Source organism: Oncorhynchus mykiss, chromosome 19 (genome assembly GCF_013265735.2).
Source record: "Oncorhynchus mykiss isolate Arlee chromosome 19, USDA_OmykA_1.1, whole genome shotgun sequence".
In the NCBI taxonomy this organism is placed as follows: Eukaryota; Metazoa; Chordata; class Actinopteri; order Salmoniformes; family Salmonidae; genus Oncorhynchus; species Oncorhynchus mykiss.
In genome coordinates, this window is record NC_048583.1 from 62,533,754 (window position 1) to 62,558,753 (window position 25,000).

Consider the following 25,000-nt stretch of genomic DNA (forward strand, 5'->3'; position numbering starts at 1 on the left):
CCTTACTGTAACGGGAGGTTATACAGACCGGTACTGTAACGGGAGGTTATATACAGACCGGTACTGTAACGGGAGGTTATATACAGACCGGTACTGTAACGGGAGGTTATACAGACCGGTACTGTAACGGGAGGTTATACAGACCAGTACTGTAACGGGAGGTTATACAAACCTTACTGTAACGGGAGGTTATACAGACCGGTACTGTAACGGGAGGTTATACAGACCGGTACTGTAACGGGAGGTTATATACAGACCGGTACTGTAACGGGAGGTTATACAAACCTTACTGTAACGGGAGGTTATACAGACCGGTACTGTAACGGGAGGTTATATACAGACCGGTACTGTAACGGGAGGTTATACAGACCGGTACTGTAACGGGAGGTTATACAGACCAGTACCGGGAGGTTATACAGACCAGTACCGGGAGGTTATACAGACCAGTACCGGGAGGTTATACAGACCAGTACCGGGAGGTTATACAGACCAGTACTGTAACGGGAGGTTATACAGACCGGTACTGTAACGGGAGGTTATACAGACCGGTACTGTAACGGGAGGTTATACAGACCGGTACTGTAACGGGAGGTTATACAGACCGGTACTGTAACGGGAGGTTATACAGACCGGTACTGTAACGGGAGGTTATACAGACCGGTACTGTAACGGGAGGTTATACAGACCGGTACTGTAACGGGAGGTTATACAGACCAGTATCGGGAGGTTATACAGACCGGTACTGTAACGGGAGGTTATACAGACCGGTACTGTAACGGGAGGTTATACAGACCGGTACTGTAACGGGAGGTTATACAGACCGGTACTGTAACGGGAGGTTATACAGACCGGTACTGTAACGGGAGGTTATACAGACCGGTACTGTAACGGGAGGTTATACAGACCGGTACTGTAACGGGAGGTTATACAGACCGGTACTGTAACGGGAGGTTATACAGACCAGTACTGTAACGGGAGGTTATACAGACCGGTACTGTAACGGGAGGTTATACAGACCGGTACTGTAACGGGAGGTTATACAGACCGGTACTGTAACGGGAGGTTATACAGACCGGTACTGTAACGGGAGGTTATACAGACCGGTACTGTAACGGGAGGTTATACAGACCGGTACTGTAACGGGAGGTTATACAAACCGGTACTGTAACGGGAGGTTATACAAACCTTACTGTAACGGGAGGTTATACAGACCGGTACTGTAACGGGAGGTTATATACAGACCGGTACTGTAACGGGAGGTTATATACAGACCGGTACTGTAACGGGAGGTTATACAGACCGGTACTGTAACGGGAGGTTATACAGACCAGTACTGTAACGGGAGGTTATACAAACCTTACTGTAACGGGAGGTTATACAGACCGGTACTGTAACGGGAGGTTATACAGACCGGTACTGTAACGGGAGGTTATATACAGACCGGTACTGTAACGGGAGGTTATACAAACCTTACTGTAACGGGAGGTTATACAGACCGGTACTGTAACGGGAGGTTATATACAGACCGGTACTGTAACGGGAGGTTATACAGACCGGTACTGTAACGGGAGGTTATACAGACCAGTACCGGGAGGTTATACAGACCAGTACCGGGAGGTTATACAGACCAGTACCGGGAGGTTATACAGACCAGTACCGGGAGGTTATACAGACCAGTACTGTAACGGGAGGTTATACAGACCGGTACTGTAACGGGAGGTTATACAGACCGGTACTGTAACGGGAGGTTATACAGACCGGTACTGTAACGGGAGGTTATACAGACCGGTACTGTAACGGGAGGTTATACAGACCGGTACTGTAACGGGAGGTTATACAGACCGGTACTGTAACGGGAGGTTATACAGACCGGTACTGTAACGGGAGGTTATACAGACCAGTATCGGGAGGTTATACAGACCGGTACTGTAACGGGAGGTTATACAGACCGGTACTGTAACGGGAGGTTATACAGACCGGTACTGTAACGGGAGGTTATACAGACCGGTACTGTAACGGGAGGTTATACAGACCGGTACTGTAACGGGAGGTTATACAAACCGGTACTGGCAGGTTATACAGACATTTGCATACAACACACACACACACACACACACACACACACACACACTGGGCTTAGTTCTGATATCTAACTGATTCATAGTCATAAAATCGGTCCCCGACACGGTTGTATACAAATCACAAACCTACGACACCATTTATCCCAGTTATGAAACAAGCTGATTAGGCAAAATTCTGGTAACTCTCAAAATGTCCAAGTGTTCCAGAAATCCCAATCAGAAGATTCCTGGGATTAGTAGGGAACTAACAGGCCATCTGGGATTAGTAAGGAATAAACAGGCCATCTGGGATTAGTAGGGAATAAACAGGCCATCTGGGATTAGTAAGGAATAAACAGGCCATCTGGGATTAGTAAGGAATAAACAGGCCATCTGGGATTAGTAAGGAATAAACAGGCCATCTGGGATTAGTAGGGAATAAACAGGCCATCTGGGATTAGTAAGGAATAAACAGGCCATCTGGGATTAGTAAGGAATAAACAGGCCATCTGGGATTAGTAAGGAATAAACAGGCCATCTGGGATTAGTAATGAATAAACAGGCCATCTGGGATTAGTAGGGAATAAACAGGCCATCTGGGATTAGTAAGGAATAAACAGGCCATCTGGGATTAGTAAGGAATAAACAGGCCATCTGGGATTAGTAGGGAATAAACAGGCCATCTGGGATTAGTAAGGAATAAACAGGCCATCTGGGATTAGTAAGGAATAAACAGGCCATCTGGGATTAGTAAGGAATAAACAGGCCATCTGGGATTAGTAGGGAATAAACAGGCCATCTGGGATTAGTAAGGAATAAACAGGCCATCTGGGATTAGTAGGGAATAAACAGGCCATCTGGGATTAGTAAGGAATAAACAGGCCATCTGGGATTAGTAAGGAATAAACAGGCCATCTGGGATTAGTAAGGAATAAACAGGCCATCTGGGATTAGTAAGGAATAAACAGGCCATCTGGGATTAGTAAGGAATAAACAGGCCATCTGGGATTAGTAGGGAATAAACAGGCCATCTGGGATTAGTAGGGAATAAACAGGCCATCTGGGATTAGTAAGGAATAAACAGGCCATCTGGGTTTAGTAAGGAATAAACAGGCCATCTGGGATTAGTAGGGAATAAACAGGCCATCTGGGATTAGTAAGGAATAAACAGGCCATCTGGGATTAGTAGGGAATAAACAGGCCATCTGGGATTAGTAAGGAATAAACAGGCCATCTGGGATTAGTAGGGAATAAACAGGCCATCTGGGATTAGTAAGGAATAAACAGGCAATCTGGGATTAGTAAAGAATAAACAGGCCATCTGGGATTAGTAAGGAATAAACAGGCCATCTGGGATTAGTAGGGAATAAACAGGCCATCTGGGATTAGTAAGGAATAAACAGGCCATCTGGGATTAGTAAGGAATAAACAGGCCATCTGGGATGAGTAAGGAATAAACAGGCAATCTGGGATTAGTAAGGAATAAACAGGCCATCTGGGATTAGTAAGGAATAAACAGGCCATCTGGGATTAGTAGGGAATAAACAGGCCATCTGGGATTAGTAAGGAATAAACAGGCCATCTGGGATTAGTAAGGAATAAACAGGCCATCTGGGATTAGTAAGGAAGTCGCTTCGCACAATTAGAACGGGTCTCTATTTTTGCGTTTTATCGCTGAAGCTGTAGTGCACTATATCGGGAATGGGGTGCCATTGGGTACGCAAACAATGTCTCTTCCCCTCAACACAGCCCAACACAGCCCTACACAGCCCAACACAGCCCTACACAGCCCTACACAGCCCTACACAGCCCAACACAGCCCAACACACTATATCGGGAATGGGGTGCCATTGGGTATGCAAACAATGTCTCTTCCCCTCAACACAGCCCTACACAGCCCAACACAGCCCAACACAGCCCTACACAGCCCAACACAGCCCTACACAACCCAACACAGCCCTACACAGCCCTACACAGCCCATCACAGCCCAACACAGCCCTACACAGCCCAACACAGCCCAACACAGCCCAACACAGCCCTACACAGCCCAACACAGCCCAACACAGCCCAACACAGCCCTACACAACCCAACACAGCCCTACACAGCCCTACACAGCCCATCACAGCCCAACACAGCCCAACACAGCCCTACACAGCCCTACACAGCCCTACACAGCCCTACACAGCCCAACACAGCCCTACACAGCCCAACACAGCCCTACACAGCCCTACACAGCCCTACACAGCCCTACACAGCCCAACACAGCCCTACACAGCCCTACACAGCCCTACACTCCCCAACACAGCCCAACACAGCCCAACACAGCCCAACACACTATATCGGGAATGGGGTGCCATTGGGTACGCAAACAATGTCTCTTCCCCTCAACACAGCCCAACACAGCCCTACACAGCCCAACACAGCCCAACACAGCCCAACACACTATATCGGGAATGGGGTGCCATTGGGTACGCAAACAATGTCTCTTCCCCTCAACACAGCCCAACACAGCCCTACACAGCCCATCACAGCCCAACACAGCCCAACACAGCCCAACACAGCCCTACACAGCCCTACACAGCCCAACACAGCCCAACACATTATATCGGGAATGGGGTGCCATTGGGTACGCAAACAATGTCTCTTCGCCTCAACACAGCCCAACACAGCCCAACACAGCCCTACACAGCCCTACACAGCCCAACACAGCCCTACACAGCCCAACACAGCCCTACACAGCCCTACACAGCCCAACACACTATATCGGGAATGGGGTGCCATTGGGTATGCAAACAATGTCTCTTCCCCTCAACACAGCCCTACACAGCCCAACACAGCCCTACACAGCCCTACACAGCCCATCACAGCCCAACACAGCCCAACACAGCCCTACACAGCCCAACACAGCCCAACACAGCCCAACACACTATATCGGAAATGGGGTGCCATTGGGTACGCAAACAATGTCTCTTCCCCTCAACACAGCCCTACACAGCCCAACACAGCCCAACACAGCCCTACACAGCCCAACACAGCCCTACACAGCCCTACACAGCCCTACACAGCCCTACACAGCCCAACACAGCCCAACACAGCCCAACACAGCCCAACACAGCCCTACACAGCCCAACACAGCCCAACACAGCCCAACACAGCCCAACACAGCCCAACACAGCCCTACACAGCCCAACACAGCCCTACACAGCCCAACACAGCCCTACACAGCCCAACACAGCCCAACACAGCCCAACACAGCCCTACACAGCCCTACACAGCCCAACACTGCCCAACACACTATATCGGGAATGGGGCCCCATTGGGTACGCAAACAATGTCTCTTCCCCTCAACACAGCCTCAATAACTTCAGCAAGGTGCAATAGACACACTCTCCAAGATAGGCTCACATTGTCTTAAACTACACTGCTCAACACACACACACACACACACAAACAATTGATAACCATTCAAAATCCTATTTTACCTAACCCTTGACCCCAAACTCCTAACCCTTGACCCCAAACTCCTAACCCTTGACCCCAAACTCCTAACCCGAACTCCTAAACCTAACCCGAACTCCTAACCCAAACTCCTAAACCTAACCCCTAACCTGGAACCTAACCCCTTAGCCTAAAATTGCCTTTTTCCTTGTGGGGGACCAGCGAAATGTCCCCACTTGTCTGAATTGTCCTTATTTTTACTGTCATTGTGAGGTCTTCTGGACTTCTGATCCCCAACACGGACAGTAAAACCAAAAACACACACATCCTCCAAGGTTTTCTATTACACACACACACACACACACACACACACACACACACATCCTCCAAGGTTTTCTATTTCACAACGGCTGATTTGCTTACTGAGCCTCCTCTGTTGCCGTAATAGGCTGTCATTCAACCTGGGCGGTGATACATTTTTTACATCGGGGCGGCAGGGTAGCCTAGTGTTTAGAGTGGAGGGGCGGCAGGGTAGCCTAGTGTTTAGAGTGGAGGGGCGGCAGGGTAGCCTAGTGTTTAGAGTGGAGGGGCGGCAGGGTAGCCTAGTGGTTAGAGCGTTGGACTAGTAAGGAAGGTTGCAAGTTCAAACCCCTGAGCTGACAAGGTCTGTTGTTCTGCCCCTGAACAGGCAGTTAACCCACTGTTCCTAGGCCATCAATGTAAATAAGAATTTGTTCTTAACTGACTTGTCAAGTTAAATAAAGGTAAAATAAAAAATAAAAATAAAACGATGATGTTGAGCTTCAAAAGACTGTGTGCCATTTAACTTACATTTAGTTAAGAGTTTAACTGACTTGGTTAAAGTTATATCAGCCAGGGCGCTGTACTGCAGCGCCAGCCGTGCCATCAGAGACTCTGGGTTCGCGCCCAGGCTCTGTCGTAACCGGCCGCGACCGGGAGGTCCGTGGGGCGACGCACAATTGGCCTAGCGTCGCCCGGGTTAGGGAGGGCTTGGCCGGTAGGGAAATCCTTGTCTCATCGCGCACCAGCGACTCCTGTGGCTGGCCGGGCGCAGTGCGCGCTAACCAAGGTTGCCAGGTGCACGGTGTTTCCTCCGACACATTGGTGCGGCTGGCTTCCGGGGTTGGATGTGCGCTGTGTTAAAGAAGCAGTGCGGCTTGGTTGGGTTGTGTGTCGGAGGACGCATGACTTTCAACCTTCGTCTCTCCCGAGCCCGTACGGGAGTTGTAGCGATGAGACAAGATAGTAGCTACTAACAATTTGAGACCACGAAATTGGGGAGAAAAAGGGGTAAAAAAAAAAAAAAGTTATATCAACCAACTACTTTATTACCTCGGTACTTTAGGCTGTTGTCTAAAGTCTAAGCTTTTTTTCCTTCTGTTTTTAAAATAGTTGTTTTATTTATTTTTTGCAGTGGCATTTCAAAAGGCTTCGAGCCAAGACTTCAATTTGTTCATAACGGACTTGGTGAAGTAAAAGGTATAAATAAATTAAATCAAATGTCCTCCTGTAATGTGTTTTTTAGACCTTTTTCCTGTTTTTTCACTGTGGATGTATTTAATGGTGTCCTGTCCTCCATCAATCCCAGTTAAAGGACAGTTTCAAAAATCTATTTTTTTTGGTCACATGGTTAGCAGATGTTATTGGTCACATGGTTAGCAGATGTTAATGAGCAGATGTTATTGGTCACATGGTTAGCAGATGTTAATGCGAGTGTAGCGAAATGCTTGTGCTTCTAGTTCCGACAATGCAGTAATAACCAACGAGTAATCTAGCCTAACAATTCCAAAACTACTACCTTATACACACAAGTGTAAAGGGATAAAGAATATGTACATAAAGATGTATGAATGAGTGATGGTACAGAGCGGCATAGGCAAGATGCAGTAGATGGTATCGAGTACAGTATATACATGTGAGATGAGTAATGTAGGGTATGTAAACAAAGTGGCATAGTTTAAAGTGGCTAGTGATACATGTATAGTTTGGTGACTGGACTCCCCGTGTGGTCTCTCCCGAGTCTCTAGGGTTCCCCAGTACTGGGCTATTTCTGCATCTGAGATGGAAACCTAATTCCTGTATTACGTAGTGCACTACTTTTGGCCAGAGCACTATATAGAGAATAGGGTGCCATTTGGGATGAAGTAGTGCACTACTTTTGGCCAGAGCACTATATAGAGAATAGGGTGTCATTTGGGATGAAGTAGTGCACTACTTTTGGCCAGAGCACTATATAGAGAATAGGGTGTCATTTGGGACTCAGGCGCTAGTTCTATTACTGTCCCCTGACAGACAGCCCCCCCCCCCCCTTAGTCCACAGCTCTCTGTATCTCTCCTGTTACTGTCCCCAGACAGACAGGCCTCCCCTTAGTCCACAGCTCTCTGTATCTCTCCTGTTACTGTCCCCAGACAGACAGGCCTCCCCTTAGTCCACAGCTCTCTGTATCTCTCCTGTTACTGTCCCCAGACAGACAGGCCCCCCCTTAGCCCACATCTCTCTGTATCTCTCCTATTACTGTCCCCTGACAGAGCCCCCCCCCCCCCCACACACACACACACAGAAAAAGCCAATTCATAATGTTTTTCTGGAGCAGTAGTTTTTGCCAATATAAATGATATTGCTTTTTATTGTTTTTATCTGGCGAGTCAAACTAATAAATTCTGGATGTGTTATAAATCAAATCACATTTTATTGGTCACATACACATATTTATCAGATGTTATTGCGGGTGTAGTGAAATGCTTGTGTTTCCGAGCTTCAACAGTGCAGTAATATCTAACAATACACAACAATAGACACATCTAAAAGTAAAAGAATGGAGTTAAGAAATATGTAAATATTAGGATGAGCAATGTCGGAGTGGCATTGATTAATGCGAGTGTAGCGAAATGCTTGTGCTTCTAGTTCCGACAATGCAGTAATAACCAACGAGTAATCTAACCTCACAATTCCACAACAACTACCTTATACACACAAGTGTAAAGGAATGAAAGAATATGTACATAAAGATATATGAATGAGTGATGGTACAGAACGGCATAGGCAAGATGCAGTAGATGGTATAGAGTACAGTATATACATATGAGATGAGTAATGTAGGGTATGAAGTGGCATTGTTTAAAGTGGCTAGTGATACATTTATTACATCAATTTTCCATTATTTAAAGTGGCTGGAGTTGAGTCAGTATGTTGGCAGCAGCCACTCAATGTTAGTGATGACTGTTTAACAGTCTGATGGCCTTGAGATAGAAGCTGTTTTTCAGTCTCTCGGTCCCTGCTTTGATGCACCTGTACTGACCTCGCCCTCTGGATGATAGCGGGGTGAACAGGCAGTGGTTGGTTGGGTGGTGGTTGTCCTTGATGATCTTTATGGCCTTCCTGTGACATCGGGTGGTTGTTGTCCTTGATGATCTTTATGGCCTTCCTGTGACATCGGGTGGTGTAGGTGTCCTGGAGGGCAGGTAGTTTGCCCCCGGTGATGCGTTGTGCAGACCTCACCACCCTCTGGAGAGCCTTACGGTTGAGGGCGGAGCAGTTGCCGTACCAGGCGGTGATACAGCCCGCCAGGATGCTCTCGATTGTGCATCTGTAGAAGTTTGTGAGTGCTTTTGGTGACAAGCCGAATTTCTTCAGCCTCCTGAGGTTGAAGAGGCGCTGCTGCGCCTTCTTCACAATGCTGTCTGTGTGAGTGGACCAATTCAGTTTGTCTGTGATGTGTATGCCGAAGAACTTAAAACTTGCTACCCTCTCCACTACTGTTCCATCGATGTGGATAGGGGGGTGTTCCCTCTGCTGTTTCCTGAAGTCCACAATCATCTCCTTAGTTTTGTTGACGTTGAGTGTGAGGTTATTTTCCTGACACCACACTCCTTATATAGTGTATAAGAGGTCATGGGGCCTAATATAGTGTATAAGAGGTCATGGGGCCTAATACAGTGTATAAGAGGTCATGGGGCCTAATACAGTGTATAAGAGGTCATGGGGCCTAATATAGTGTATAAGAGGTCATGGGGCCTTATATAGTGTATAAGAGGTCATGGGGCCTAATACAGTGTATAAGAGGTCATGGGGCCTTATATAGTGTATAAGAGGTCATGGGGCCTAATACAGTGTATAAGAGGTCATGGGGCCTAATATAGTGTATAAGAGGTCATGGGGCCTAATACAGTGTATAAGAGGTCATGGGGCCTAATACAGTGTATAAGAGGTCATGGGGCCTAATATAGTGTATAAGAGGTCATGGGGCCTAATATAGTGTATAAGAGGTCATGGGGCCTAATATAGTGTATCAGAGGTCATGGGGCCTAATATAGTGTATAAGAGGTCATGGGGCCTAATATAGTGTATAAGAGGTAATACAATACGTTTTATAGGGATTCCTATGTTGTTGATGTAAATAATATTTGTTGGTCTGTGGTGTGTAATGAGGACCAACCAGACGCTGCTGGTCTGTGGTGTGTAATGGGGACCAACCAGACGCTGCTGGTCTGTGGTGTGTAATGAGGAGCAACCAGACGCTGCTGGTCTGTTAGTGTGTAATGAGGACCAACCAGACGCTGCTGGTCTGTGGTGTGTAATGAGGACCAACCAGACGCTGCTGGTCTGTGGTGTGTAATGGGGACCAACCAGACGCTGCTGGTCTGTGGTGTGTAATGAGGAGCAACCAGACGCTGCTGGTCTGTGGTGTGTAATGAGGAGCAACCAGACGCTGCTGGTCTGTTTGTGTGTAATGAGGAGCAACCAGACGCTGCTGTTCTGTTAGTGTGTAATGAGGACCAACCAGACGCTGCTGGTCTGTGGTGTGTAATGAGGAGCAACCAGACGCTGCTGGTCTGTTAGTGTGTAATGAGGACCAACCAGACGCTGCTGGTCTGTGGTGTGTAATGAGGAGCAACCAGACGCTGCTGGTCTGTTTGTGTGTAATGAGGACCAACCAGACGCTGCTGTTCTGTGGTGTGTAATGGGGACCAACCAGACGCTGCTGGTCTGTGGTGTGTAATGAGGAGCAACCAGACGCTGCTGGGTCTGTGGTGTGTAATGGGGACCAACCAGACGCTGCTGTTCTGTGGTGTGTAATGAGGAGCAACCAGACGCTGCTGTTCTGTGGTGTGTAATGGGGAGCAACCAGACGCTGCTGGTCTGTGGTGTGTAATGAGGAGCAACCAGACGCTGCTGGTCTGTTTGTGTGTAATGAGGAGCAACCAGACGCTGCTGTTCTGTGGTGTGTAATGGGGACCAACCAGACGCTGCTGGTCAGTGGTGTGTAATGAGGAGCAACCAGACGCTGCTGGTCTGTGGTGTGTAATGAGGAGCAACCAGACGCTGCTGGTCAGTGGTGTGTAATGAGGAGCAACCAGACGCTGCTGGTCAGTGGTGTGTAATGAGGAGCAACCAGACGCTGCTGGTCTGTGGTGTGTAATGAGGACCAACCAGACGCCACTGGTCTGTGGTGTGTAATGAGGAGCAACCAGACGCTGCTGGTCTGTGGTGTGTAATGAGGAGCAACCAGACGCTGCTGGTCTGTGGTGTGTAATGAGGAGCAACCAGACGCTGCTGGTCTGTTTGTGTGTAATGAGGAGCAACCAGACGCTGCTGTTCTGTGGTGTGTAATGGGGACCAACCAGACGCTGCTGGTCAGTGGTGTGTAATGAGGAGCAACCAGACGCTGCTGGTCTGTGGTGTGTAATGAGGAGCAACCAGACGCTGCTGGTCAGTGGTGTGTAATGAGGAGCAACCAGACGCTGCTGGTCAGTGGTGTGTAATGAGGAGCAACCAGACGCTGCTGGTCTGTGGTGTGTAATGAGGACCAACCAGACGCCACTGGTCTGTGGTGTGTAATGAGGAGCAACCAGACGCTGCTGGTCTGTGGTGTGTAATGAGGAGCAACCAGACGCTGCTGGTCTGTGGTGTGTAATGAGGAGCAACCAGACGCTGCTGGTCTGTTTGTGTGTAATGAGGAGCAACCAGACGCTGCTGTTCTGTGGTGTGTAATGGGGACCAACCAGACGCTGCTGGTCAGTGGTGTGTAATGAGGAGCAACCAGACGCTGCTGGTCTGTGGTGTGTAATGAGGAGCAACCAGACGCTGCTGGTCAGTGGTGTGTAATGAGGAGCAACCAGACGCTGCTGGTCTGTGGTGTGTAATGAGGACCAACCAGACGCCACTGGTCTGTGGTGTGTAATGAGGAGCAACCAGACGCTGCTGGTCTGTGGTGTGTAATGAGGAGCAACCAGACGCTGCTGGTCTGTTTGTGTGTAATGAGGAGCAACCAGACGCTGCACTTGACACATTTATGCAATTGCTCATCCCAGTTACTAATAAGCAATGCACTCATTAAGAAAATTACTGTTAAAAACTGTTAAATCCTTGGATTGATGAGGAATTAAAATATATATATAGTTGAGAGGGATGAGGCAAAAGGAATGGCAAATAAGTCTGGCAGCACAACCCATTGGCAAACGTCCTGCAAACTGATAAATCATGTGACTAAACTGAATAAAAATAAGAAGAAACTACACTATGAAGCAAAGATAAATGACATGAAGAATGATTAAAGACATTTTGGGAAAAAAGGCAAACTCGGCTCCATCATTCATTGAATCAGATGGCTCGTTCATTACAAAACCCACTGATATTGCCAACTACTTTTAATGATTTCTTCATTGGCAAGATTAGCACATTTAGGCATGCGGTGCCAGCAACAAAGGCTGACGCTACACATCCAAGTATATCGGACCAAATTATGAAAGACAAGCATTGTAAGTGAGTGTGTGAAGAGGTGAAAACATTATTGTTGTCAATCAACAATGACAAGCCACCGGGGTCTGACAACTTGGATGGAAAATGACTGAGGATAATTGCGGACGATATTGCTACTCCTATTTGTCATATCTTCAATTTAAGCCTACTAGAGAGTGAGTGTGTGCCCTCAGGCCTGGAGGGAAGCAAAAGCCCTTCCCCTACCTAAGAATAGTAAAGCCCCCTTTACTGGCTCAAATAGTCGACCAATCAGCCTGTTACCAACCCTTAGTAAAGTTTGGGGAAAAATGGTGTTTGACCAGATACAATGCTATATTACAGTAAACAAGTAATAGTGTTTAACATGATTTATGAATTACTACCTCATCTCTGTACCCCACACATACAATAATCTGTAAGGTCACTCAGTCGAGCAGTGAATTTCAAACACAGATTCCACCACAAAGACCAGGGAGGTTTTCCAATGCCTCGCAAAGAAGGTCACCTATTGGTAGATGGGTACATTTTTAAAACCAGACATCGAATAGCCCTTTGAGCATGGTGTAGTTATTTATTACACTTTGGATGGTGTATCAGTACACCCAGTCACTACAAAGATACAGGCGTCCTTCCTAACTCAGTTGCCGGAGAGGAAGGAAACCGCTCAGGGATTTTCACCATGAGGCCAATAGTGACTTTAAAACAGTTACAGAGTTTAATGGCTGTGATAAGAAGAAACTGAGGATGGATCAGCAACATTGTAGTTACTTCACAATACTAACCTAAATGACAGAATGAAAAGAAGGAAGCCTGGCCAGAATACAAATATTCCGAAACATGCATCCTGTTTACAACAAGGCAAACTGCAAAAAATATGGCAAACCAATTAATTGTCCTGAATACAAAGTGTTATGTTTGGTGCAAATCCAATACAACACATTATTGAGAACCACTCTATATTTTCAAGCATAGTGGTGGCTGCATCATGTTATGAGTATGCTTGTAATCTTTATGGACTGTGTGGAGTTTTTCAGGATAAAAAACATAATTGAATGGAGCTAAGTACAAGCAAAGCACATGGTTGAATAGTCAAGATATAGTAGTGTTTTTTCATTTTTTCAGTCATATTTTGTGTAGATACATTTAAATCCCACTTTGTAACACAACAAAATGTGAAAGAAGTCCAGGGGTGTGAATACTTCCAGAAGACGCTGAACTAGCCCAGAAACAACCGAGTGGTGATGTTGGGGTCTGTTGCATAAAACTGCTAGCCCATTCTTATTTATATTTATAAACTGGTGATGTTGACTTGAAGGAAAACGCTTGGGGCGGTAACCGAAAGGTTACGGGTTCAAATACCGGAGCCGACAAAGTAAAAAAAAAAAATGTAACTGTGCCCTTGAGCAAGGCACTTAACCCTAATTGCTTCAGGAGCGCTGTACAATGGCTACCCTGGCCATGACCCCCACACTCTGCGGTTGTCTCGGGGATATGCAGGAAACAGTTTCATTACGCACTTATGTGTAACAGGACAAATATAAACAACCCCCAAATTATTATTATTATTATTATTATTATTATTACATGGCAGGCAGTTGTTTAGACTACAACCTATAACCAGGCACCATGCCCTCAGTGTTACAACCTACAATTCTACTATCCTACTATTCGACCATGCTGGTCATTTATGAACATTTGAACATCTTGGCCATGTTCTGTTATAATCTCCACCCGGCACAGACAGAAGAGGACTGGCCACCCCACATAGCCTGGTTCCTCTCTAGGTTTCTTCCTAGGTTTTGGCCTTTCTAGGGAGTTTTTCCTAGCCACCGTGCTTCTACACCTGCATTGCTTGCTGTTTGGGGTTTTTGGCTGGGTTTCTGTACAGCACTTTGAGATATCAGCTGATGTACGAAGGGCTATAAAAATAAATTTGATTTGATTTACAACCAGGCACTATGTCCTCAGTGTTACAACCTACAACCAGGCACCATGCCCTCAGTGTTACAACCTACAACCAGGCACTATGCCCTCAGTGTTACAACCTACAACCAGGCACTATGCCCTCAGTGTTACAACCTACAACCAGGCACCATGTCCTCAGTGTTACAACCTACAACCAGGCACCATGCCCTCAGTGTTACAACCTACAACCAGGCACCATGTCCTCAGTGTTACAACCTACAACAGGCACCATGTCCTCAGTGTTACAACCTACAATCAGGCACCATGCCCTCAGTGTTACAACCTACAACCAGGCACCATGCCCTCAGTGTTACAACCTACAACCAGGCACTATGCCCTCAGTGTTACAACCTACAACCAGGCACCATGTCCTCAGTGTTACAACCTACAACCAGGCACCATGTCCTCAGTGTTACAACCTACAACCAGGCACCATGTCCTCAGTGTTACAACCTACAACCAGGCACCATGCCCTCAGTGTTACAACCTACAACCAGGCACCATGTCCTCAGTGTTACAGCCTACAATCAGGCACCATGCCCTCAGTGTTACAACCTGTTAACATGTTACATGTCTCCAAACCTGGCTAACACCTAACTCTCTGTAGTGCGCTGCTTGTACTCCATTTCATTGCGTAACACGACAAGAGTGGCAAGGATTGGAATGATGACGCGTACAGACTGGATTTCTCTTGAAACCTGGTCATTTTTTTTTTGGGGGGGGGGGGGGTTACTGGAATGTTTCCACTCCTGGAAGCCAGGTTTCCCAAGCAGCTAACTTCTCGTATTGGAACGAAGATGTAGTGAAAAAGCTAAACGGAACAGTTCTCACATAGAAGGAATAGTAATGTATTGTTTATCTTCCCAAACACAGTGAGGGCCTCATTAAAACCCCCTCCAGTTATCACATTGCAGCTCTAGTAAAGACGACTGCCTGCCATCCACTTCCACTTTACCCTCTTTTAACCTGGGTCCCAAATGGCATCATATTCACTATATAGTGCACTATTTAGATGGCACCTATTTGTGGAATAGGGTGCCATTTTGGGGGACAAGAAGGTATTAGTCTGCCCGGTCTGAGATGTTGGCAGTTTACCCTCTTCTCCTTCTCTAGCCAGAACTAGACAGAGTAGAGGTAAGTGGAAGAGGATTTATCCTTTACCTCAGACACCCTTAGGTAGCATCAAGCAACACTATCAAGTCCAGCTTTTTGAACAAGGTCTGTGTACTTTATAGCCAATTTCTGTTGTTTGTTTTCTCTCTCAGAAAGACCAGTCTGGCATCTCTTCTCTATCATTTCTTTAGACAACTCAGTTTCTTCATTTTTTTTTTGTGTGTGTTTTTTTCTTTCATTTAAGAGCTGTGGCTTTTGGATGGAAATTGGAGAGTTAGCCTATCACAGTGAGTTCATGCATAAGTCGGATTCAAAAATGTTCACGAGTCGGAGTCTTGTTCAGTAGAGAGTTGAGATAAAACTAGACTACTTAGCCTTTTCCATGAAATGATCACTGTCAGAAGACTTGTGGGTTGGGATGACATCCTCTGATTCACGTCTTCTGGGTTATTGGTTAAACACAGTTGATGACGGCATGATGGGTTACACAGGTCTACAGGGTTTAACTGTCAATCATCCCGTTTACCCAACATGATACTATTTGATTATTTAAACAACTTTCAGACTAATAACAATTTACAGACTAATAACAATTTACAGACTAATAACTTTCAGACTAATAACAATTTACAGACTAATAACAATTTACAGACTAATAACTTACAGACTAATAACAATTTACAGACTAATAACAATTTACAGACTAATAACTTTCAGACTAATAACAATTTACAGACTAATAACAATTTACAGACTAATAACTTTCAGACTAATAACAATTTACAGACTAATAACAACTTACAGACTAATAACAATTTACAGACTAATAACAATTTACAGACTAATAACAATTTACAGACTAATAACTTTCAGACTAATAACAATTTACAGACTAATAACAATTTACAGACTAATAACAATTTACAGACTAATAACAATTTACAGACTAATAACAATTTACAGACTAATAACAATTTACAGACTAATAACTTTCAGACTAATAACAACTTACAGACTAATAACAACTTACAGACTAATAACAACTTACAGACTAATAACAATTTAGAGACTAAACAACTTTCAGACTAATTACTTTCAGACTAATAACAACTTACAGACTAATAACAATTTACAGACTAATAACAATTTAGAGACTAAACAACTTTCAGACTAATTACTTTCAGACTAATAACAACTTACAGACTAATAACAACTTACAGACTAATAACTTTCAGACTAATAACAATTTACAGACTAATAACAATTTACAGACTAATAACAACTTACAGACTAATAACAATTACAGACTAATAACAACTTTCAGACTAATAACTTTCAGACTAATAACAATTTACAGACTAATAACAATTTAGAGACTAAACAACTTTCAGACTAATTACTTTCAGACTAATAACAACTTACAGACTAATAACAACTTACAGACTAATAACAATTTACAGACTAATAACAATTTAGAGACTAAACAACTTTCAGACTAATAACAATTTACAGACTAATAACAATTTAGAGACTAAACAACTTTCAGACTAATAACAATTTACAGACTAATAACAATTTAGAGACTAAACAACTTTCAGACTAATAACAACTTTCAGACTAATAACAACTTACAGACTAATAACAATTTACAGACTAATAACAATTTAGAGACTAAACAACTTTCAGACTAATAACTTACAGACTAATAACAACTTACAGACTTTCAGACTAATAACAACTTACAAACTAATAGACTTGATGACGGTTTGGGTTTCTATGTTTATGGGCGGCTAACAGGGATGTGATTTGACTGTGAGGCTTACAAAGGATGTGTTTTGACTGTGAATTATCTGTTTACTCAAACATTGTATATTATAAAGGTCTGTCTGCCTGCCGGTCTTTTGTGGGGGTTCTCTGTGTGTGCGTTAGACCAGTTGTAATTCGTGTCTCTTATCGTCTGTGTGCAGGTTGTGCAGTCTGACTCTGAAGAGGTTGGTGGTCCTGAGGGAGCTGGATAAGGAGCTCATCTCTGTGGTCATCGCTGTCAAAATCCAGGTATGACCATCGCGTTCACCTTCAGAAACACCTCACATGGCTGGAGGTACGACAGGGACACACCCGGATGCAATATCTACACATACTGTACACACAATATAAATGCTGCATTTACACACAGAGCTCACACATACAAGTGCATTCAGAAAGTAGTCAGACCCCTTGACTTTTCCCACATTTTGTTTATGTTTTATAGCCTTATTCTAAAATTGATTCAATTGTTTTCCCCCTCATCAATCTAAACACAATACCCTATAATGACAAAGTAAAAACAGGTTTTTGGAAATGTTTTCAAAAAAATAAATAAACAGAAATATGAAATTTACATAAGTATTCAGACCGTTTACTCAGTACTTTGTTGAAGCACCTTTGGCAGCGATTACAGCCTCGAGTCTTCTTGGGTATGACGCTACAAGCTTGGGACACCTGTATTTGTGGAGTTTCTCCCATTCTTCTCTGCAGATCCTCTCAAGCTCTGTCAGGTTGGATAGGGAGCGTCGCTGCACAGCTATTTTCAGGACTCTCCAGAGATGTTTGATCTCTTGTCCCGAAGCCACTCATGCGTTGTCTTTGCTGTGTGCTTAGGGTCGTTGGAGTGTGAACCTTCACCCCAATCTGAGGTTCTGAACATTCGGGAGCAGGTTTTCATCAAGGATCTCTCTGTACTTTGCTCCGTTCATCTTTCCTTCGATCCTGACGAGTCTCCCAGTCCCTGCTGCTGAAAAACAACCCCCCACAGCATGATGCTGCCACCACCATGCTTCACCGTAGGGATGGTGCCAGGTTTCCTCCAGACGTGACGCTTGGCATTCAGGCCGAAGAGTTCATTCTTTGTTTCATCAGACCAGATAATCTTGTTTCTCATGGTCTGAGAGTCCTTAAGGTGCACTTTGGAAAATTCCAAGCGGTTTGTCATGCACTTTTTTACTAAGGAATGGCTTCTGTCTGGCCAGTCTACCATAAAGGCCTGATTGGTGGAGTGCTGCAGAGATGGTTGTTCTTCTGGAAGGTTCTCCCAACTCCATAGAGGAACTCTAGAGCTCTGTCAGAGTGACCATTGGGTTCCAAACTTCTTCCATTTAAGAATGATGGAGGCCACTGTGTTCTTGGGTACCTTCAATGCTGCAGACATTTTTTGATACCCTTCCCCAGATCTGTGCCTCGACACAATCCTGTCTCTGAGCTCTACGGACAATTCCTTTGACCTCATGGCTTGGTTTTTGCTCTAACATTCACTGTCAACTGTGGGACCTTTATATAGACAGGTGTGTGTCTTTCTGAATTCATCACAGGTGGACTTCAATCAAATTGTAGAAACATCTCAAGGATGATCAATGGAAACAGGATTCACCTGAGCTCAATTTTGAGTCTCATAGCAAAGGGTCTGAATACTTATGTCAAGAAGGTATTTGTGTTTAAAAAAAAATGTATTTATACATTTGCAAACATTTCTACAAACCTGTCACTTTGTCATTATGAGGTATTGTGATGTCATTATGAGGTATTGTGATGTCATTATGGGGTATTGTGATGTCATTATGAGGTGTTGTGATGTCATTATGAGGTATTGTGATGTCATTATGAGTTATTGTGATTATGAGGTATTACGATGTCATTATGTGTTATTGTGATGTCATTATGAGGTATTGAGTGTTGATTGATTGAGGAAATCATTTAATTTAATCCATTTTAGAATTCAGGCTGTAACGTAACAAAATGTGGAAAAAGAGTCCAGGGGGTCTGAATACTTTCTGAATGCACTATACTGTATATCCTGTATGTACACTGCATGTCACACACATCCTGTCAGACAAATGCTATTCAACCTGGCTGATGTTTTTTTCCCCGTGCATCACTTTCCCCTGCTTCCTCTACTGGTGCCTGCTGGTTGAATATTAGAGCTTTGTAGAGCATTGCTTAATTTAAAATGCAAGCCGAGATAATACCGTTGAGATTTATTTGTTTCTCTTTTTTTTAAAACATGACTTATAAAACGTAATCCTATGCAACATTAAGCTATTAAAAACAGTTCTTTCACTGCGCTATCACGGCATAAAACAGTCAAATCCTGGAGGGACTGGATAATGGAAATGAGTGCTGGTCTGATGTGATTCCTTTCCCTAGGGTTCCAAGAGGATCCTGAGGTCCCATGAGATAGTGCTGCCCCCTAGTGGCTCAGTGGAGACTGACTTGGCTCTCACCTTCTCACTGCAGGTAAACACTAGATAGACTGACCTGGCTCTCACCTTCTCACTGCAGATAAACACTGGATAGACTGACCTGGCTCTCACCTTCTCACTGCAGATAAACACTAGATAGACTGACCTGGCTCTCACCTTCTCACTGCAGGTAAACACTAGATAGACTGACCTGGCTCTCACCTTCTCACTGCAGATAAACACTAGATAGACTGACCTGGCTCTCACCTTCTCACTGCAGATAAACACTGGATAGACTGACCTGGCTCTCACCTTCTCACTGCAGATAAACACTAGATAGACTGACCTGGCTCTCACCTTCTCACTGCAGGTAAACACTAGATAGACAGACTGACCTGGCTCTCACCTTCTCACTGCAGGTAAACACTAGATAGACAGACTGACCTGGCTCTCACCTTCTCACTGCAGGTAAACACTAGATAGACAGACTGACCTGGCTCTCACCTTCTCACTGCAGGTAAACACTAGATAGACAGACTGACTTAGCTCTCACCTTCTCACTGCAGGTAAACACTAGATAGACAGACTGACCTGGCTCTCACCTTCTCACTGCAGATAAACACTAGATAGACTGACCTGGCTCTCACCTTCTCACTGCAGGTAAACACTAGATAGACAGACTGACCTGGCTCTCACCTTCTCACTGCAGGTAAACACTAGATAGACAGACTGACTTGGCTCTCACCTTCTCACTGCAGGTAAACACTAGATAGACAGACTGACTTGGCTCTCACCTTCTCACTCTAGGTAAACACTCTAGATAAACATGTCTGTTGGCTTTTCTGCATATACAGACAGACAGACAGACAGACAGACAGACAGACAGACAGACAGACAGACAGACAGACAGACAGACAGACAGAGACAGACAGACAGACAGACAGAACCAGTCAGAACTAGTCAAAAGGTTGGACACACCTACTCATTCAAGGGTTTTTCTTTATTTTTACTATTTTCTACATTGTAGAATAATAGTGAATAAACCAAAGCTATGAAATTAAACATATGGAATCATGTAGAAACCAAAAAAGTCTTAAACAAATCAAAAAATGTTTAATATTTTAGATTCCTCAAAGTAGCCACCTTGATGACCATGATCTTGATGACAGCTTTGCACACTCTTGGTATTCTCTCAACCAGCTTCATGAGGTAGTCACCTGGAATGCATTTCAATTAACAGGTGTGCCTTGTTAAAAGTTATTTTGTGGAATTTCTTTCCTTTTTAATGCATTTGAGCCAATCAGTTGTGTTGTGACACAGTAGGGGTGGGAAACAGAAGATAGCCCTATTTGGTAAAAGACCAAGTCCATATTATGTTAAGAACAGCTCAAATAAGCAAAGAGAAACAACAGTCCATCATTACTTTAAGACATGAAGGTCAGTCAATCATGAAAATTTCAAGAACTTTTAAAGTTTCTTCAAGTGCAGTCGTAAAAACCAGTCGATGAAACTGTCCTCTCATGAGGACCGCCACAGGAAAGGAAGACCCGGAGTTACCTCTGCTGCAGAGGATCAGTTCATTAGAGTTACCAGTCTCTCATGAGGACCGCCACAGGAAAGGAAGACCCAGAGTTACCTCTGCTGCAGAGGATACATTCATCAGAGTTAACTGCACCTCAGTAATTGCAGCCCAATTAAATGCTTCACAGAGTTCAAGTAAAAGACACAACATCAACTGTTCAAGAGAAACCACTACTAAAGGACACCAATAAGAGGAATAGACTTGCTTGGGCCAAGAAACACGAACAATGGACATTAGACCAGGGGACATCTGTCCTTTAGTCTGATGAGTCCAAATTTCAGATGTTTGGTTCCGTGTCTTTGTGAGACAGAGTAGGTGAACAGATAATCTCTGCATGTGTGGTTCCCACCGCGAAGCATGGAGGAGGAGGTGTGTGGGTGCTTTTTTGGTGACACTGTCTATGATTTATTTAGAATTCAAGGCACACTTAACAAGCATGGCTACCACAGCATTCTGCAGCGATTCCATCCGGTTTGTGCTTAGTGGGACTATCATTTGTTTTTCAACAGGACAATGACCCAACACACCTCCAGGCTGTGTAAGGGCTATTTGACCAAGAAGAAGAGTGATGGAGTGCTGCATCAGATGACCTGGCCTCCACAATCACCCCGACCTCAACTCAACTGAGATGGTTTGGGATGAGTTGGACCGCAAAGTGAAGGAAAAGCAGCCAACAAGTGCTCAGCATATGTGGGAACTCCTTCAAGACGGTTGGAAAAGCATTCCTCATGACGCTGGTTGAGAGAATGGCCAAGAGTGTTTCAAAGCTGTCATCAAGGCAAAGGGTGGCTACTTTGAAGAATCTCAATTATGAAAAATAAAATTAATATGTTTAACACTTTTTTGGTTACTACATGATTCCATGTGTGTTATTTCATAGTTTTGATGTCTTCACTATTATTCTACAATGTAGAAAACAGTACAAATAGTTAAAAAAAACACAAAAAAAAACATGATTGAGTAGGTGTTTCCAAACTTTTGACTGATACTGTATGTCAGAGTCAGCATCCGGCCCACTGCCCTCTGACTTACCCTCATCCTATCTTCCCTGTCATGCCAACACTGTTCTATACTAAAAAAAAACTACGTGGCAGGGCCTCCCGGGTGGCGCAGTGGTCTAAGGCACTGCATCGCAGCGCTAGCTGTGCCACCAGAGACTCTGGGTTAGAGTCCAGGCTCTGTTGCAGCCGGCCACCACCGGGAGGTCCGTGGGGAGACGCACAATTGGCCCAGCATCGTCCGGGTTAGGGGAGGGCTTGGCTGGCAGGGATATCCTTGTCTCATCGCGCACTAGCGACTCCTGTGGCGGGCCGGGCGCAGTGCACGCTGACCAGGTCGCCAGCTGTACGGTGTTTCCTCCGACACATTGGTGCGGCTGCCTTTCCGGGTTAAGCGGGCATTGTGTCAAGAAGCAGTGCGGCTTGGTTGGGTTGTGTTTCTGAGGACGCACGGCTCTCGACCTTCGCCTCTCCCGAGTCCATACATGAGTTGCAGCGATGAAACAAGACAGTAAATACGACCAATCGGAGACCACGAAAAAGGGGAGAGAAAAAAGGGTTAAAAAACAAAAATACGTGGCTAATTCTTCTCTTTATTTTGTATTGTTTTTCATCCATCCTCAGTACCCTCACTTCCTGAAGAGAGAGGGTAACAAGCTCCAGATCCTGCTGCAGAGGAGGAAGAGATACAAGAACCGGACTATCCTGGGATACAAGACCCTGGCTGTAGGAACCATCGATATGGCTGAGGTAGGAACACAATGAGACAAGACCCTGGCTGTAGGAACCATCGATATGGCTGAGGTAGGAACCATCGATATGGCTGAGGTAGGAACACAATGAGACAAGACCCTGGCTGTAGGAACCATCGATATGGCTGAGGTAGGAACACAATGAGACAAGACCCTGGCTGTAGGAACCATCGATATGGCTGAGGTAGGAACACATTGAGACAAGACCCTGGCTGTAGGAACCATCGATATGGCTGAGGTAGGAACCATTGATATGGTTGAGGTAGGAACACAATGAGACAAGACCCTGGCTGTAGGAACCATCGATATGGCTGAGGTAGGAACCATCGATATGGCTGAGGTAGGAACACAATGAGACAAGACCCTGGCTGTAGGAACCATCGATATGGTTGAGGTAGGAACACAATGAGACAAGACCCTGGCTGTAGGAACCATCGATATGGCTGAGGTAGGAACCATCGATATGGCTGAGGTAGGAACACAATGAGACAAGACCCTGGCTGTAGGAACCATCGATATGGCTGAGGTAGGAACACATTGAGACAAGACCCTGGCTGTAGGAACCATCGATATGGCTGAGGTAGGAACCATTGATATGGTTGAGGTAGGAACACAATGAGACAAGACCCTGGCTGTAGGAACCATCGATATGGTTGAGGTAGGAACACAATGAGACAAGACCCTGGCTGTAGGAACCATCAACATGGCTGAGGTAGGAACACAATGAGACAAGACCCTGGCTGTAGGAACCATCGATATGGTTGAGGTAGGAACACAATGAGACAAGACCCTGGCTGTAGGAACCATCGATATGGCTGAGGTAGGAACCATCGATATGGCTGAGGTAGGAACACAATGAGACAAGACCCTGGCTGTAGGAACCATCGATATGGTTGAGGTAGGAACACAATGAGACAAGACCCTGGCTGTAGGAACCATCGATATGGTTGAGGTAGGAACACAATGAGACAAGACCCTGGCTGTAGGAACCATCGATATGGCTGAGGTAGGAACACATTGAGACAAGACCCTGGCTGTAGGAACCATCGATATGGCTGAGGTAGGAACACAATGAGACAAGACCCTGGCTGTAGGAACCATCGATTTGGCTGAGGTAGGAACACAATGAGACAAGACCCTGGCTGTAGGAACCATCGATATGGCTGAGGTAGGAACCATCGATATGGCTGAGGTAGGAACCATCGATATGGCTGAGGTAGGAACCATCGACATGGCTGAGGTAGGAACCATCGATATGGCTGAGGTAGGAACCATCGACATGGCTGAGGTAGGAACCATCGATATGGCTGAGGTAGGAACCATCGATATGGCTGAGGTAGGAACCATCGATATGGCTGAGGTAGGAACCATCGACATGGCTGAGGTAGGAACACAGCCGTATTAGTAGTGTCTCTTTGGCATCCATGCTGTTTGTTGTGTGTACTGGGGTGCATTTATGAATGAATTCTCCTCAGAAGTCTTTCTCCGTCCTCTCCTCATCCCCGGACATCCTCTGGGGACTGCGTCTGCATCTGGCCTTCCCTCTGTAACTACCTCCTAACTCTCAGCTTAACGCCATCTGCCTGAACAAAGCCACACAGCTGTGTGAGGCACTACAATGGCCGCCTCCGGCTCTGTGTGGCTCTAACTTCAAATCACTCTAGACCATCTCTGTCTAGAATGAGAAAGAGAGAGAGAGAGACAGAGAGAGAGAGAGAGAGACACAGAGAGAGAGACAGAGAGAGACAGAGAGACAGAGAGACAGAGAGAGAGAGAGACAGAGAGAGAGAGAGACAGAGAGAGAGAGAGAGACAGAGAGAGAGAGACAGAGAGAGAGAGACAGAGAGAGACAGAGAGAGAGACAGAGAGAGAGACAGAGAGAGAGACAGAGAGAGAGACAGAGAGAGAGACAGAGAGAGAGACAGAGAGAGAGACAGAGAGAGAGACAGGCAGAGAGAGAGACAGAGAGAGAGACAGAGAGACAGTGAGAGAGACAGAGAGACAGAGAGAGAGACAGAGAGAGAGAGACAGAGAGAGAGAGAGAGAGAGAGAGACAGAGAGAGAAACAGAGAGAGAGAGACAGAGAGAGAGAGAGAGAGACATTCATATTCTCTCC

General features: G+C 45.3%; 1 protein-coding gene across 5 annotated transcripts in view; it reads left to right on the forward strand.

Annotated features, from left to right (window-relative positions):
* Positions 1-25,000, forward strand: part of LOC110504279 (phosphofurin acidic cluster sorting protein 2) — a 102,699-nt gene that overhangs the window by 33,678 nt on the left and 44,021 nt on the right. For all 5 annotated transcript variants that reach the window (XM_036955337.1, XM_036955335.1, XM_036955338.1 and 2 more), the window contains exons 2-4: positions 17,306-17,393; positions 19,518-19,607; positions 22,757-22,882. In XM_036955337.1, coding sequence (XP_036811232.1) covers positions 17,306-17,393; positions 19,518-19,607; positions 22,757-22,882 — 304 coding nt within the window. The remainder of the gene's footprint in view (positions 1-17,305; positions 17,394-19,517; positions 19,608-22,756; positions 22,883-25,000) is intronic.